This window comes from Dromiciops gliroides, chromosome 1 (genome assembly GCF_019393635.1).
Source record: "Dromiciops gliroides isolate mDroGli1 chromosome 1, mDroGli1.pri, whole genome shotgun sequence".
Taxonomy (NCBI): Eukaryota; Metazoa; Chordata; class Mammalia; order Microbiotheria; family Microbiotheriidae; genus Dromiciops; species Dromiciops gliroides.
The window spans coordinates 52,401,599-52,418,740 of record NC_057861.1 but is presented as its reverse complement, the minus strand read 5'-3'; the positions used below and the strand labels follow the sequence as shown (position 1 = coordinate 52,418,740).

The window sequence follows — 17,142 nt, the reverse complement described above, 5'->3', positions numbered from 1 at the left end:
GACATTCTTTGTCCTAAGGTCCTTCCCAACTCTGATATTCTGGCTTCTAGGACCAAGTACTGTCCCATCTGCTACCAGAGTTCTTAGAAGTGCCCCTGTGATGTAGGCAGGGCTGGCTTTTATTGTTCCCACTTTACTAGTAGAGAAAGCGAGGCCCAAAGGGTAAGCCTCTTGCCAGGGCCACACAGAGTTCATAACAAAGCTGGAACTGGAGCTGAAATATCCTGTCTCCTGGTAGAGGGCGTCACCCATCATGGGCATTGTCTCCTGGGGCACCATGGGGACCTCCTCTTCCCCACCCTCCCACTCAATCCCTGCTACTGTAGTTTGATAGGAAGGAAAAGGGGGCTGAAACTGGGCCTCCCTGTGTCCCCCGTGATCTTGGGACCCTCCTTGAGAAAGAAGCTCCTCCTCTGGTGTCCCTCTGCCCGTGGCCCAGGGTTAGTGTCCCCCCCCCCCCCAAAATGGCACCTTATAAAAAGGTATTTTTCTGCTTCCCTCCTCCAACCTCTACTTCTCATTAATCCTGCCCTGGTAAATTGTTGCCCCAGGGAAATAAGCTCCACCCATCCAAGGCAAGAGACAGCTCTGGCTTTTTGTGTTCTTACAAGCCGGGCCTCCCACATCTGGGAGCAGCTGGGCCTGTTGGCTGCTCAGGGTGGGGCTTACCCTGGGTCCCCGGTGTCCCCCTGGGTGGGAGGCGGGCTGTCTGTGCTGTGGGGCATGTTCCCTCTGCACGGCCCATACATAGCACAGCTCCAGGAAGAGAGTCTCCCTCCGGGAAACCTAGCTACCCCGGCTTGCTTTGGCCTTCCCTGCTCGTCCCTGGGGATGGCTGGTGGAGAGTGTTGAGTGTTGAGCTCATTATTTCACTTGGAGCCTTGATTTCCTCATCAGTAAAGTGGAGGTAATGATAATTGCTGACGTAATAGCCGGGTGACCACAGGCAAGGCAGCTTACCTCTCCCAAGACTCATCAGGTGTTTGGGATATGTGGTTGTTGTAAAAAGAAATGGGAGCCGTTACCTTTGCCAGCCTCCCAAATCAGTTAAAATGGCCTTGGGCCTCTTAGGAAACCAGGGCAGGTGGGGAAGGGGAGGAATAAGCATTTTTAAGTGCCTGCTATATGCCAACCCCTTTGCTAAGTGCATTACAAATATTGATCCTTGTAACAACTTTGTGAGGTAGATGCTACTATTATCATCCCCACTTTACACTTGAGGAAACTGAGGCAAACAGGTTAAGTGACTTGTCCAGGGTCATACAGCTAATAAATATCTGAAGGTGTCATTTGCACTCAGGTTGTCCTGACTTTAAGGCCCAGCTCTCTTACCTACCCTACCTAGCTGCCTAAGGGATGACTCCAATTCTTTGGCACCCAGGTTATCCCATTTATATCAGTCTCCTTAGGCCTGGCAGTGTGGGGGATCTGGGCGCCCCCTGGCATTTAAACTCAGCCAACATATTAAGGGATAATGGAGTGTCTCAAAGTCAAGGGAGCTGGGTCGGTCCCAATTTCAGCCACCTTCACTCCCAGTGGGAAGTCTCCACATTGGGAGTTTGTTACCCCACCTGCACATTGAGGCCCTGGGAGCAGGTGATCTCTGGACCCCGCAGTGATAAATCTGATATATGATCATTGAAGTCCCTGCTCCCCAGGTCTGAACTAGCTCAGCCTGGTACCTCTGGGGGGGGGCACTGGAGATGTGCCTTCTAGTACCTGCTTTCAGTGGCCGGCTCTAGAAGGATTGGTCTGCCCCTACTCCCTGCTCCCCCCATCAGGGGCAACATCAGCTGACCATATGTTCCCCCTTGGTGCTTGTCTTTTCGATGGCACCCCCTTTCTTCTCTGAAGAGGGCTGTGAGGTAGACTTCTCTGTTTTTACCCCTCTTCACAGATGAGGACACAGTTTGCTCAAGGCTGCTCATTCAAGGTGGCAGAGCCAATGCCAAGCCATAGGTCTGATCTCTAGGACTAGATTCTTAGAGGTCACCAAGTGCAACTCCTCTGTCATTATACAGATGAGGAAAGTGCAACCCGAGGGGACTCAATGGGTTATGGTTACAAAGGGATGGGGCAGGGGCAGCTAGATGGCGCAGTGGATAGAGCACCGGCCCTGGAGTCAGGAGTACCTGAGTTCAAATCCAGCCTCAGACACTTAACACTTACTAGCTGTGTGACCCTGGGCAAGTCACTTAACCCCCATTGCCTCACTAAAAAAAAACAAAAAAAACCAAAGGGATGGGGCAGGGTGTCATGGCAGAGGGAGAAAGTGAGATTTGAACTCAGATCCTCTGACTACAGTGTTGTTGAGTCGTTTCAGTCATATTTAACTATTTGTGGCTCCATTTTGAGGGTGTTTCTTGGCAGATACTGGAGGATTTGCCATTTCCTTCTCCAGCTCATTTTACAGGCGAAGAAACTGAGGCAAATAGAGTGAATTGACTTTTCCAGGGTCACACAGCTAGTAAGTATCTGAGCCCAGGTTTGAACTCAGGACTATGAATCTTCCTGACTTTAGACCCATGATTCTATCTCCTGTGCCACCTACCCGCCCATCTGACTCCAAACACAGTAAAATTATAAATCTCCCCTGCTTTTCCATCCTTTCCCCTACCCCCAGACATTTTTCCGTTCTTTCTGGGAGTGATGTCTAAAGAAACCCAGCTTGGGCTGACTTGGGAGGGAAGAGCTCTGCATTACCAAGGATGTTCAAGCAGAGGCTGAATGTCCATGTGTCTGGGACGCTGGAGGGAAGATTTTTTGCACTGGGCAGGAGGCCATTAGAAAGGACCTTAGTTCTGTTGGAACTTGAGCATCTATAGTTTAAGGAGGCTGGTTTAGGTCCAGAGAGCCTCCAGTTTTAAGGTTCTAAGATTAGAGGGTTTCCTGGGTTTGCATTTTTAAGGTTTCTGGGGTAACATGATACTCTAGGGATCGATCTATGGCTCCACGTTCTAGAGCTTTGAGGTTCTAGTGCTTGTTCTGAGTAAGATTTCATCTAAGACTTCATGGTTCTGTGGTTCCTATCCCTCTCCCCTTAGTTCCAATGGTCAGATGTGTGCCCCCTGCTGAGGCGACACTCTGGTCTTCACTCCGAGGTAGTTAGGGGTTTCCTAAGGGTTTTTCCTGTTCTTTCAGAGACACTTGTTCTCTCTGTTAACCTTTAATATATTTGAGTAAGTTTTTAATACCTAAACTGTTGTCCTAGTTAGCTTTCCCCACACAGGGAACAGGTAAAGTGACCGCACTCATTTAGTTTTACCCATCACAGATGTCACCAAGGCCCTCTGTTTCAAAGGCTTGTGAAAGGCCCCTTCCCATCGACATCCCCTCATAGCCTGACCCTCACCACCCATTGCCCTCTGGCTGGTATTTTGCTTCTGAGTATCCAGCAGTATTTGTGTAGTGGTGCCCCGCTAGAAGAAAGGCGGAACTCTTGGAGTCCCATCAGACCCTTCCTGCCTCCACCCATGAGCATCCAACCTCATTGGAGAGGTGGAAATCAGATTTCAAAGATTTGCTCCAGGTCACAGAATTAGCACTAGAACCTATGTCTTTGGAATGCTAAGCTTGGGTTCTTCCAATTTCCATGAAGTATCTTGGGTGTGGGGGTGTTGTAGACTAAGAGGTTCTTAACCCTTTTTGGTGGGGGGGGGGGTAGTCATGGATCTCTTTCTCAGAATACTTTTAAATGCATAAAAGAAAAAAATCCATAAGACTTCTGATGAACCCGTTATATTGAAATGCAGTTATCAGGTTAAGCACCCCTGTCCTAAATGATAGGTAGAGGAAGTGGGGCTCTGAGGGGCTTGGTGACTCACCCTAGGTCCCATAGCCAGTAGATGTTTGACCCAGAATCCTTATCTCCTCACTCCAAATTCAGCACTTTCTTTGTCTGCCTTCGAGTCTGGTGTGTGGGGGGCCAGGGAAGGGGTTGTTAAACATCTGGGGCCATCTCCAGTCGTCCTGATATATATCCTCCCACTGGACTTAGATGGTTCTGGAGAGGAGAAAGTGAGGTTGGTGGCCTTGCATAGCCATCACTCACTTAAATCCAGTTCACTGCAAGTCGTGACATCACCCTCCCAATGCCATGGTCCTCTTTGAGAATGAAGGACAAACAACAACAAGTTGTTAATGACAAAAAATGAATGGATGTGGGGGTGGGGGTGGCGTGGAAATCAGGATAATTGATGTATCTATCAAAAAGGTCTGAAAATCTTTGTGGTGTACAACCCTGCAAAGGGGTGGGGTGAGTGTGTCCTCATCTCTCTTCTTTGGGGCCTCCCATGTTATTTATCATCTTGTGATATTATTCACTTTTGATTTTCTTGGTGGTTTTGTTTACACCTTCGTGTGCGCTGAGCAGGTCTGTTGTCTTAGTCCTCCTCACTCCACTCCGCATCAGCTTGTGGAACTCTTTCCACGCTTTTCAGTCTTCATCACATTAGTCATTTCTTAGAGCACAGCAGGGATTCTATTATATTCTTGGACCACAGCATTAACCCTTCCCCTGCCCCCCCTTCTTTTTTTTAATATCCTTCCGCCTGTCCTGGGACTATTGGTTTGTGTATATCCTTGTTTGGGTAACAGTTCCTGGGGCTGTGAGTCATGGGCAGATAGGACCTGAGGCACTGGGGGTGGCACTTAAGAGCTTTTAGCTCAGCCCTAGTTTCTGGACCCATTGTTCCAACAGGATAATGGGATTACTTCCTGAGGCCAAGGCTGTCTCCCAGCCCCCTCTGTTTAAAAAAAAAGAAATCCACCCTTAACAACTTGGCTTTTTCTCCCAAGTGTCACATTGTCCCGTCAGAAGCCAGGAGTATGAGCTGGTGGTGGTCAGCCCCAGAAGCGCAGTGGGACTAAGTTAGCCGGGAGGAGCAAGTGGGGAGAGAACTGGTCTTCCTAAGCAGAAGAGTCAGGGACCAGGCAGCTTGCTGGTGTTCTGGTCAGTGTGTCTCAGCTCCCATCTTCTCCTAACCTCCAACTGGGCAGGTGCCATGGAAATAATAGCTGGAACCTCCTGCCAGAGAGAACAGCCAAGACCTGTCCTAGCAGCGGGTAAGCCCAGGTACCCCCCTTCCCCCTCATCCCCTCCCTCGGGTCTTGAGAGAAAGTGAGGCCTGGGGATGGGATGGGGGCATGAGAACACGAGTGGGAGCATCAGGCAGGTGTTCTTCTCTTCTGCTGCCTGTTGGGTGCCCTCTGGGCCACTGGGTCTCTGGGTCTGTAGTTTATATTATTATTTCTTTATGCTGCCTTTTTCCTCTGGCCTGGGGGAAATTACTTTTTTCTCTAGAAGCCTCAGTTTCCCCATCTGTAAAGTCAGAGGCATTTCCTGGATGGCCTCTGAGCTCTAAATCTAGAATCCTCCAAATAGTGGGGAGGGTCTCCCTGGGGCCAGTGATGTGTGTGTAATTGTTGTTTGGCCCCTTTCAGCAGCTCCTGCATGCTATGGTGACGGGAGGAGTCATAGATTAGGTCATTTGTTCATTCAGACAGCTAAATGCTGTTAAGCACTAGGTCCCATGAGGGAGAGAGAAGTGAAAAAGATTATGACCCTGCCCTTGGAGAGCTTCCAGTCTAGTCAGAGACAAGGTGCATGGAGGAGCAACTCAGATGAAAAGGCTCCCAGGATACAGAGGAGGAGGAGATTGCTTCTGGCTAGTGGATGGAGGGAGACAGCATTGGTGCTGACTGAACTGCATTGCTGTTTTAGGGGCTTTTGGAACTCACCTGGCCCAGTCCCACAGGGCAGGCCTGATGCAGCGGGAAGAAATCTGTCCTGCTTCTCAATCCTGCTCATAGAACCTTGGAGAAGTCTGGTTTCTCATAAAGTGTAAACCTTAAAGTTCCTTCTAGATTTGTGTGGTGATTTTGAAGCTTGAAAAACAGAGGTCCAGGGGCAGCTAGGTGGCACAGTGGATAGAGCACCGGCTCTGGAGTCAGGAGTACCTGAGTTCAAATCTGGCCTCAGACACTTGACACTTACTAGCTGTGTGACCCTGGGCAAGTCACTTAACCCCAATTGCCTCACTAAAAAAAAGAAAGAAAGAAAAACAGAGGTCCAGTGTAGAAAAGTGTCCTGACCACATTGACACAGCTAGTATGGGGCAGAGTTGGAACCAGAGCCTGGTATTTCTGACTGCAAGCCAGCACATTCTCCTGGATGTCACCAGGTTGGGGAGGGGAGGTAACGCATTCAGCGGAGAGCAAACAGCATCGTTGGAAAGTCTGGGGCCATGGCCTAAGATGAGGCTTCTTTCTCTCCAGGTGAGACGTGGAATTTGGTTGTGATCTATATAGGTAGGGAGTGGCATGATAGGATGGAGAAGTATCTGTCTGTCTGGGAAAGGCTTCAAGAAAGCAAGGCACTGGGGCGGCTAGGTGGCACAGTAGATAAAGCACTGGCCCTGGATTCAGGAGGACCTGAGTTCAAATCTGGCCTCAGACACTTGACACTTACCAGCTGTGTGACCCTGGGCAAGTCACTTAACCCCCATTGCCTCACCAAAAAAAAAGAAAAAAGGAGAAAAAAAAGAAAGCAAGGTACTGGGAGCCTAGAGTAGAGGGCCAGACATGCTCAGTGGAGTTTGGAGGATCGGAATTCTGTTAGAACCTTTGCTTGTGGAATGTGTGGTTTCTAGGATCAGCCATGGGCAGCTGGGGAAAAAGGTGGAGGCATTCTAGGGTACCATTAAGGTGGGACTGAGTAGCAAGGAGACCGCTGTGGATGAATGGAAATGATGTTAGGTTGAGAGTCAGAAGCTTGGGGATGGAGAGGAAACAAGTGACCAATGATCAGGTGGGTGAAAGGGCAAGTCACTAGTACTGAAGCCACACTTGCTCGTGGCCATGGGGAAAGTGCCTCATTTCCAGTCGAGTCCTTTTTTCTTTCTTCCTTTTTTCTTTTCTGGGCAATGAGAGTTAAGTGACTTGCCCAGGGTCACACAGCTAGTAAGTGTCAAATGTCTGAGGCCGGATTTGAACTCAGGTCTTCTTGAATCCAGGGCTGGTGCCCTGTCATCCGTTGTTCACACACTGTCTTCATGCTTCAGGCCTGGGCAGTTTTTTAACTGCTAGCGGAAAGAAAGATGGATTTGGAGACACAATCAAGGTTTAAATGCTGCTTCCGCTCTCTGCTTCATAGGTAGCTTTGGACAGGTCACTTCCCCTCCCCAGGCCTCAGTTTCCCCTGTTATAAAAGGTTGACTTGGGTGACCTCCAACACCCTTCAGCTCTCCTTCCTTCCTGTCCTCTTCAGGACTGATAGCTGAGGGTAGGAACGCTGCAGAGAGGTCGGTTCTGGCCAGACATGTGGCTGTGTGGCATGTGAGGTTTAGAACAGATACCTTCCTAATGATCAGTTGTCCAGGAGTGTCCTGGGGTTGCCTTGGTGGGTGCCGTCCCCTGAGGGCCTCAGGCAGCGGGCGAATATTACCCCTTAGGGAGAAGCTTCCTTATCAGTCATGGGTTGGGTAGGGTTGGGTTTCCTTTCCTTTCCTTTCCTTTCCTTTCCTTTCCTTTGAGAGATTCAGTGATGCCCCATTACCTCCCAGCAGGACCTAGAGCAGAGCAGAGGGATCAAGGTCGCTGCCATGCTTTCCTGGGAGGAATCTTCTGCCCCCCCACCCCCACACACATACACACTACAGGAAGTACCCAGGGATCTTTGACCTGGGTTGTCCTCTCACCGGTGCTTTCCCTCCCTGGACACTGCCTTTCCCAACCCACTGCAGCCCCATTTCAGGGGTGACAGCCTGGCCTGGTGAGCTGCCTACCTGTCCCTTAGCTGTTGGAGAAGTGGGCACATGGGTATCCCTTAAGCTCAAGATTGGATGTGCCCCACAGTGGAAGACCTGGAGTTCTGGACATCCGACATCCTCCCCCTAACTTGGCTTCTTCATTTTAGGCCTTTCCCTGCTTGATCTCATATTGCTCGATGTGAATTTCATTATTTTGGCTTAATTCTATGCAGTATCCCCTTGGTGATTGGGCAAGGCATGAGACCTGGAGAGTACTGGGTGTCTTTGCCTTCACTGAACATATAAAGAAGAGGAAAGAGGATTAGAAAAGTGATTGTACAAACAGAAAAGATGGGGGGCGGGCAACAAGATGCTCAGTCTAGATCATCTCTGAGGTCAGAGCAGAGAAACTAGGAGTGGGTGAGACAAAAGGCTACCAGATGACCACCAAGCAGATGCTGTTTCCTTGGTTGGAGATCTCGCCCAGGAAGCTGTTTGCAGGGAGGGGTGAGAGGCTGAGGGCACGTGGAAGTGGAGTGCGTTGGAGGTGAGGACAGCAAGGATCCTCGAGAGTGAGGACTTGTACGGGCCATCAGAGTATTGTTGGTTGATGTCACTGAGGCGTGTGACCAGGGGCCACACAGACAAGGACTTGGAGACCCAGGTCCATCTCAGCCGCTCGCTAAGGCCTTCCATAGCCAACTTCAGAGCCTAGACTGAATGGAGTATCATCCAGGATTCTCCTCTCATTCTATACATAGAAACACTGAAGTCCGGGGAATGGAAGGAGTTTGGCTCGGTCACACAGGTGACCTGCTCAAACCAGAACCAGAACCCAAGTTTCCCAGCTCCTGGCTCAGGGTTCTTTCTCTGTTGTGCTTGAAAAGGATGTCCATGGGCCAGTCACTTAACTTCTCATGTGGTCCTGACAGCATCCCTGGGAGGCAGGGCAATTGTTATTGCCATTTTCCAGAAGGGGAAAGTGAAAGCCAGAGGAAAGGCAATGACTTGCCCAAGGTCATGTGGTCACATTCATACTAGAATCCAGGGCTCCTGACTCTCATGTCAGGCCTCTTTCTTACTATACCCAGGCTGTCCCCAGGGGCTTAGTGATCCTGCCTGAGAGCTGGGGTGGGGCTTGAGCCTGGAGAGGGAGAGGAGAGCTGGAAACCTTTGTTTAGAAAAGATGGGGTTGGGATTGGGGTGGGAGCAGAGAGAGCAAATGGAGTTCCCTTTGAAGTTTGTCCCCAGCTCCCATCTGGGCTGGGCTGGGCTGGGCTTTGATGTGGAGAAGGATTCTGGGGAGGGGGGTTGGGGCCAGGGTCCTCAGAGCTGAAGCCCAGAGTGCTCTGCTTCATAAATAGTATGGAGCCTCCCAGTGGGGGCTGGGGAAAGAGGCTCACCTCAAGCCTTTTGTTGTCTCTGGCCCTCCACCCTAGCCCTCCCCCTCTGGCCATCCAGCCTCAGACTCTCAGAATGTCAGTGGGACCTTAGAATCTAGGGTGCTGGGGCTAAGCAGAGCCTGGGGACCTACTGTGTTGGATCTGGGCGGGGCCTGAGGACCTAATATGCTGGGGCTGGATAATTCTTTAGAACCTAGAGTGTCAGAACTGGGCAGGCCTTTAGAACTACACGATGTTGTGATGAAAATGCTCTGACCACTTGTAACTGTTCACATACAGTCAGCTGTGACTACTCCATCCTCAGTGACCCCCTCCCTCTTGTATCTCACTTAGTGCCTGACTGAGGGCGGGACACAGTAGGTGTTCAGTGTTCATTAAGTAATGACTAAGGGGCAGATTGAAGGGTTCTTTGTGGGCCTAGCTTTGTTCATCTATAAAATGGGGCTAAGAATACCTGCTGTGGCCAGTGTGTGTCACGAGGTGACGCCCAGAGGACAGTAGGCCTGGCTTACTTTGGGGATGTGTTCTTCTCTCATTCCCTTTCCACCACCCAAGAAGTTGAGGTGCTTGGGGTGGTACAGACAGGGGGTCTACCATTAGGACTCCGTATCTGGCTGCTCTTTGGGAGTGGAGAGCTAAGTTATCCCATGCTACACTCATCCTGATTCCTGCTCCCTGCATCCCCAAGTCCCTATTTGTGCAGGGAATTGTGGGGCCCTGGAGAACAGGTTGGGTGTCTCAGCTCAGGGATCACTGGGAGAGCTGAGAGACTGGTTAGTTCTTCCTCCCTCACTTTCAGGCCCCCTTCTTTCCATTTTAGGCAAAGATTTTACATAATCAATGGCCTTCCCGATTCCAGAAGTGCTTGGCAGACTCAGAAATAGGTCACATCTGTCCTTGACAAGCTGCTCGATGGCTTCCTATCAGGGCTGACTGCTCAGGCCAGGCTGAGGAAAGAGCAACAGTCCCCTGTGTGTGTCTGAGGGTGCTTCTTGGGTCTTGGGTCTCCCACACACTTCTCCAAAGATAGTCTGAGCCACGCCGGGGGGGCCGGTGGGAGACAAGGGGGAAGAGAAAAGGTTTATAGTTTTCAGGATGGACAAGTCTGGGTGTTGGTTCAGTCTGAAGAGTGATGACACAAGGGAGGCCCTTTTTATTAGAATGGCTCCTCATTGGAATTTGGATGAGGAGAAGTATCCTCTCAAAGCTTAAAACAATAGGTTCGAAGGATTTAGAGCTGGCTAGGGCCTTATAAAAAGTTTTCCATAGGGAAAATTGAAGTTTGTTGAGTTAGCCAACATGACACAGCAAGAGAGTAGCAGGGCCAGGATTTGGGCCCCGGATCTCCCCTTTCCTAATCCGGGCTTCTTCCTACTACCTTATGCTGGGCCAGAACGTCCTTATCTGTAAATTGAGGGTGTCAGATTCCATGCCAGCTCTATCTAGCATTCTGTGAATCCCCAACTGGCATCCTCAAAATCTCAGGACCCGAGAATCTAAATGAATCCTCAGGCTCTACAGTGTAATCCCGTGCTGTGGAAAGAGCTCTGGATTTAGTCAGGTGCCACTTGTTCAGTCATCCAGTCATGTCTGACTCTTCCATCACCCCATTTGGGGTTTTCTTGGCAGAGGTACTGGAGTAATTGGCCATTTCCTTCTCTAGCTCATTTGACAAGTGAGGAAACTGAGGCAAACAAGGTGAAGTGACCTGCCCAGGGTCACATGAGGAGTGAGTGTCTGAGACCATATTTGAACTCAGGAACATGTGCCTTTCTCACTCCAGGCCTGGCACTCTATGCACTCTATTGAGTCAGGCCCTGGGTTCAAAACCCACCTCTTTAAGCCATGTGACCTTGAGGTAGTCACCTTGGTCTCCTCTCTGGGCCTTGCTTTCCTCCTCTGGAATTCAAGAGGGTCGAACAGTCTGCCCTTGGAGGTTCCCTTCCAGCTCTGGATGTCTGATCCCAAGAGAGATCTTGGCGACATGCAGCTCAGCCTTGTGGCCTCCTCCAAGCAGACAGGTAGCAAAACAGTTGGATATTTTTCTCTTGGAGGCAGAGGGTAAAACTCAGGCAGTCCCTTCCCTCCTCACCCCTGTACCCTCTACCCCACTGCTTTAATTGTGACCACTGAGAATAGGCCAGAGGGAAGCCTTCCCTGGGCCCTCAGCCCCTACAAGGCCCAGCTGCAGAGACAGGAAGTCGTTCAGGAAAGCTCCCCCACCCCCCCCCACCTTGTGGAGGGACAGGACCGGGTTGGCTGTCTTAGATGCTTTTTCCTGGGGAACTGACTCACCCTCTCAGGCTTGGTCTCTTGTGTTTGGCCTCTTCTGTTCCTCCCCCTCCCATTCTTGTCCCTGGTGACAGCACCAATCCCCTTGTTTACCTCTCTCTTGTGCCCCCCAACCCCCCATCATCTCCCCCCATCATCCCCCTCTGCCTTCCGCCCTTACCCTCCCTTCCCAACAAGGCCATGAGCTGTTTTTTCCTCTCCCTTGGAGGAAGTATACAATGGCATGATGACTTGTTGGGAATAATGAGACTATCTGATGTTGTGGAAATCCCCCTGCCTTCAGCCCCACCTCCCAGACCCCCTTCCCCAAGTAAGTCACAAATATTTACCCAAGTAAACAGGAGGAGGTTATGAGGTAAGAGGCTGGATGAGCCAAGAGAGGCCTGTGGTGGAGGAAGGGGGGCTCCTGAACTGAAGTTTTGGTTTGGGGGCCTTCGCAGAGAGAGGTTCCCCCAAAGCCTCTGCTGGACCATCTTCCCCATCTTAGAACCCTGGGGTGGTTCTAAGCCCACTCTCCCCAAGGGCTCCTAGGGCCTGAAGAGTCAGTGGCAGAGGAAGTATAAGGTATCAGAAAGAAGGCCAGGAGTCAGGATCTAAAGTTAGAACCCAGTTCTGCTACCTATCAACAGAGACTGTGGCTTGGTGGGAAGAGCCTTGACCTTTGGTCAAGCAATTTGTGTTCAGATCATGTCTCATATTTAACTGGCTGTGTGGTCCCAGGGAAGTCACTTAATGCCTTGGCCTCTATTTCCCCATTTGTAAAATGGGGGTAATAATATTTGCCCTTTATACTTCACTAGCTTGTTGTAAAGGTAGTCATTCGCATACCTTTTGAGGTGTTCTAGAAATACAAGTTATTTCTACTTGGGTGACCTTTATGTGTCCTTTCTGATCAGACCAGAGCCTCATTTTCCTCCTCTGTATCTTAGATGGTGTCCAAGCTCCCTTCCACTTCAGCATCTAATGTGGAGGAGAATGCAGCCACCCTGGGCTTAGCCTCAGCTGGCCAAAGACAGATGCTAGAAGGGCCTGTGCGGGAGGGAAAGTCCCCCTGTATCCCAAGAGCCCTTGGGGGACCTGGCTTTCAGCCACCCACAAACCTGGACCAAACTCTTGCTCCTCATCTAGATGTGAGGTTATGAGGTAGGAGCGTGTGGTCAGTGATTCCCACATCCCTGTCTCCCCAAACCCCATTTTGGACATTTCTGCAGGAAATTGTGAGGAACTAGAACAGAGAGATTTGCTGATTCAGCCCGGAGCATTGAGTGAGACCAGCTGGTTCCTCCCTTATAACCTGCAGGGATATCACATCCAAGAGAAGCAGCAGACCTTGGCTGGCATCTTGCAGCCGGTGGTTGGAGCACCTTTAGGGCCTCGGGGGTTTCAAGAACCTGTAGCTTTGGGAGCTGTAGAAGCCGGCCACACCTTCCCATCTTCTTGGGTGGGAAACCCTTCTGTCATCCACCTGGTCTCAGTGACCTGGGAACGTGGGAAGAACATTTATTGTGCACCCTGGGGACTGTGTAGTAGAGTATGAAGAGCCCTGGGCCTGGGGTCGTGGCCCGGCTTTCTCATTGACTTCACTGGGTGACCTTGGACAAGGCTCTTTCTCTTACTCTAAGTGTTTGCCAAACTTCCAGGGTTGTGGCGAGGCTCAGTGAGAAGGGCAGCTATTACCCTTGGTAGGTTCTAATGGCCCTCCCAGCTCTGATATCCTGTGTTCTAAGCTCTGACATTTTTGTTCTAGGGGCCTTTTCAGCTCTGACATCCTGTGTTCTAAGATCCTCCCAGCTTGGTGTTCTGTGTTCTAAGCTCCTTTCCAATCCTGACATTCTCTTTTCTAAGGGCCTTCCTGGATCAGATGTCTCTATTCTAGTCTGCCACTTCCTGGCTGGGGCCTTGGGGGCAGGCTCTCTGCACCATCAGCCCCTAGGCTTGAATGAGTCTTCTAATTTTCCTGGGAGCCTCTGCCTATTGGCCCTAGGGTCCCTTTGACTGTTAGAGAGATAGTGCTCACCAAAGGTGGGCGTGGCTGCATTTAGAATCCTTCAGAAGCAATAAATTGGCTACGAAACTGGAGCTGCTGCTATTATTGTTTCCAAAAGTGGCTTTCCCAACCATGACTTCCCTGACTCTTCACTTGAATAAACACTGAGAGCAGGTGGGCTTTTAGACCTCTTATACAGCTAGAAAGACTGAGGCCCAGAGACTGGACAGGATTTGTTCAAGGACAGGTGATTGGCCTAGGTCTGGAATCCAAGTTACCTGCCTCCCTGGCCGAGATGGGATCAGTGGGCCCAGGTGTGGGCCAGTGCTCCACCCTCTCCCTCGTGCAGTGGTGTCCCCACCCTCCTGGGCCATGGGCCCCAGGCCACCTTGCCTCACCAGGCTGGGGTGGGGCAGGATGGCTGGATCCCAGAACAAAGCGGCCCATTCTCCAGGGGAGTGGGCTGGAGGCGTCTCTCCTCCTTCTCTAGGATTACTCAGAGTCAGCAAGGTACCCTGGAAAGGGCATGAAGCTGAGGCCCAGAGGGGGGGGGGGGTGATAACCCATAGTGACACATATAGAAAGGCATTGGGCAGACAAGAACCTGACTCCCTTGCTTCCCCCACCTTATCTTACCATCACTTATTCCCCCTTGAGCCAAGCATGACCACTGAGGCTATGTGGTCTAGAGAAATGAGGATCACATTTGGAGTGGAGTTGTTTTTGAATTCTGCTTTGGCTGCATACAGCACCGGTGTGGCTCTGGGGGAGTCCCTTCCCTCGTGAGGACTCAGTCCTCCCTCATCTGTTAAAAGGGTCGGGGGGAGTTGGGGGCAACTAGATGGCGAAGTGGATAGAGCACTGGCCCTGGAAGTCAGGAGTACCTGAGTTCAAATCTGCCTCAGACACTTAATACTTACTAGCTGTGTGACCCTGGGCAAGTCACTTAACTCCAATTGCCTCACTAAAAAAAAAAAAATCAGCTGTCTGGGCCTCCTTGCCTCCTTTTTAAAACAAGGGAGCTCAAGTCCTTGGTGTCTAAACTCTACTCTTTTGGCATCTGCAAGGATTTATCAGTTATTCCTCATTGTAGGGGCCCTTCACCCAGGTATTAAGTTGTCACAGACTGAGGTGGCTCTGCTTTTTTTTTTTTTTTTTGCCTTCTCCTCTTCATGTCTCATTATTTTCTATAAAAGCTTGCTGTGGTTCATATCCTTAGTTGTTCCTGATCACCTTGTGATATTCTGGGATGTTCACAGATGGTTTTGTTTCTTTCCTTTCACCTTTTGGCAGCTAGTTGGTGACATTTAGATTGTTAGTGGGTTTGTCATAATGACACAAACTCCTAGCATCTTAAAAGAGGCATGATGTCATTGGTGTAGATACAGATAATGCTGCTGCAGATTTTGAAACAGTCTTCTTCCTTTTCCCTTCCCCTTTGGCTGGAGTACATTCCCAATAACATCATGATTGGGGGAGAGCTGCTTGTTATTTTTATAACTCGTGTATGAGCATGTGTATGCAGTAGGTGTGCTAGCTGGACCTCCCTCTCACATGTGTGTGTATGCTAGCAGGGGCCTCCCCCCTTCCCCAGCAGTGCCCTGGGAGTTCAGGATTTCCCAAAGCATTATCCACATTAGAGTTTTCCCTACTTGGCACATGTGTGGTGGTGCTCAGAATTGCTTTAGTTTCTTGCTTTTGTTATTAAGGAAGTTAAACATTTTTCAGGTGATTATTTTTCATTTGTATAGATCTTTTCATGCATTATATTCCTTTCCTCCCTTTTATCTTTTGCTGAAAGAATATTATCTTTTCACAAGATGTATTGATGCTATTTTCAGTTTTTACATCATGTCATGTGCGTAGCCTCGTATCTTCACCTCAACCCACCCAATTAGAAAACACACAAGTCTATCAGACAGGACTAGTTGACACCTTGGCCAAGGAAATGCAGCCGTCCCCCCCAACCCCCTTCTTTTTATTTGTTTATCTTCTTTGTATTGTATAGAATCTTGTGGTGGTGGTGGTGTTGCTGCAGGGCAAGGGAGTTACGTGACTTTCCCAATGTCACACAGCTAGTAAGTGTCAGTGTCTGAAGGTCAGATTTGAACTCAGGTCCTCTTGAATCTAGGGTGGGTGCTTTATCCACTACAACCCACCTAGCTGGTCCCTGTTTTGTTTTTGCTTTTTTGTTTTTTGTTTTTGATCTATGGTCTTGAATTCATCAACTTTGTTTTCTGGGATTACTTGTTATTTAGAAACATAAATGAACCAGAACATGGAAAGGATTTCAGAACATGGAAGGTTAGGGCCAACAAAAGACCTTAGATTACACCCCATCAGACCTAGAAAGTATGTTAAAACACAGAAAATCCTGGATGGTGGGGCCCTTAGAACCCAGAAGGTCAGAGCTGGGAGGACCTTTAGAACTTAGAGTGTTGGAAAGGTAAGGGATCAACCTTATAGAACACCTTGCTAGGGAACCAAATCCCACAAAGCACCTGAGCTTTGTCATGTCTTGGGCCATCTCTGAGCAATGCTAGAGAAGTAAGGAAGTTCCTGGCCAGAGGAGATGGGGATGGGGGAAGGGGTGCTGTTTCTAGCCTTGCACCACAATCATGGTGTTCCTGTGGAATGCCAGGTTGCTGGGTGTTCCAAGGGCCACCAGGCCAAGCCCCACGGCTCAGATCACCCTCTGACCCCAAGGCAGGACACAGTAGCCTTTTGTCCACCACCCAGTTTCCTCACCTAGCTGGCGGAGGCGAGCCTGTCAGCCCACAGCCGGGGGATGCCACAGGGATGATGCAACTGGCCAACAAGAGCCAAGGACAACAGCAGAGGGAAGGCTTCTCTGTAGCAGCACTTATCGATGCCCTTCTTTGGCCGGCCTCTGTCCCTGTGCCCCAGATCACATGCAGAGGATGGCAAGAGGAGGGCTTGGCCTCCCTTAGTGCGCCCAGGCTGGAGGGAGACAGTCCTGGGAACTGGAGAAACAGGCTTCTACAGGCAGTGCCTCAAAGAGCCTTTCACCTGGGCAAGAAACTCTTGATGGGGTATATGGGAAACTGTGGCCATAGACTCCAAATTGTAGCCTAGAGCAGAGTATCCCAATGATCGCCTCCACTTTTGAAGTTATGGAATGGAACCTCTTGACTTCCCAAGGCAATATGGTATGCCAGCTAGAACCCTGGACCAAGAGCTGGGAGAAAACCACTTTCCTCTCTGAGCCTTTGTTTCCCTTTCTGTAATGTCACAGAATTGGACTAAATGATTTCCAAGGTCCTTTCCAGCTCTGACATCCTGTGTTCTAGGGACTCTCCGAGCTCTGACATCCTGTGTTCTAAGGACCCTCCCACCTCTGATACTCTGTGTTCTAGGGGCCCTCTCAGCTCTGACATTCCATGCTCTAATGTCTCTCTTAGCCCTTACTCTGCATGTCCTAAGGACAAGCTGTGGTTCTGTGACTGTCACTGCTAATGTCCAGGCCAGATTCTGCTCTGTGACCCTGAGGAAGTCAGTTCTTCGCTTTATTCTGTTTCCTTCATCTGTATAATGGACACAGTGACTAGTGTGCCAACTAAAGTACCCGTGTGTATCCAGCTACCTTATGGCTTACAAAATGTTTTAGTGCCATCTCGCTGGAGTGTCACCGCAGCCCTATGAGGAAGGCAGGCCAGGTGTCATCACCATTTTGCAGATGGCCCCATCTCCC

At 50.0% G+C, this 17,142-nt stretch overlaps 1 protein-coding gene across 6 annotated transcripts in view; it reads left to right on the top strand.

Moving 5' to 3' along the window:
* Positions 1 to 17,142, top strand: part of TCF3 (transcription factor 3) — a 103,536-nt gene that overhangs the window by 22,523 nt on the left and 63,871 nt on the right. Inside the window, exon 1 of one of the 6 annotated variants that reach the window (XM_043989558.1) lies at positions 4,934 to 5,064. The exons of the other annotated variants lie outside the window; for them this stretch is intronic. Within the exon in view, the coding sequence (XP_043845493.1) occupies positions 5,004 to 5,064 (61 nt within the window). The 5' untranslated portion in view covers positions 4,934 to 5,003. Of the gene's footprint in view, positions 1 to 4,933; positions 5,065 to 17,142 lie in introns of those variants that run through there. 6 annotated transcript variants of the gene reach the window in all.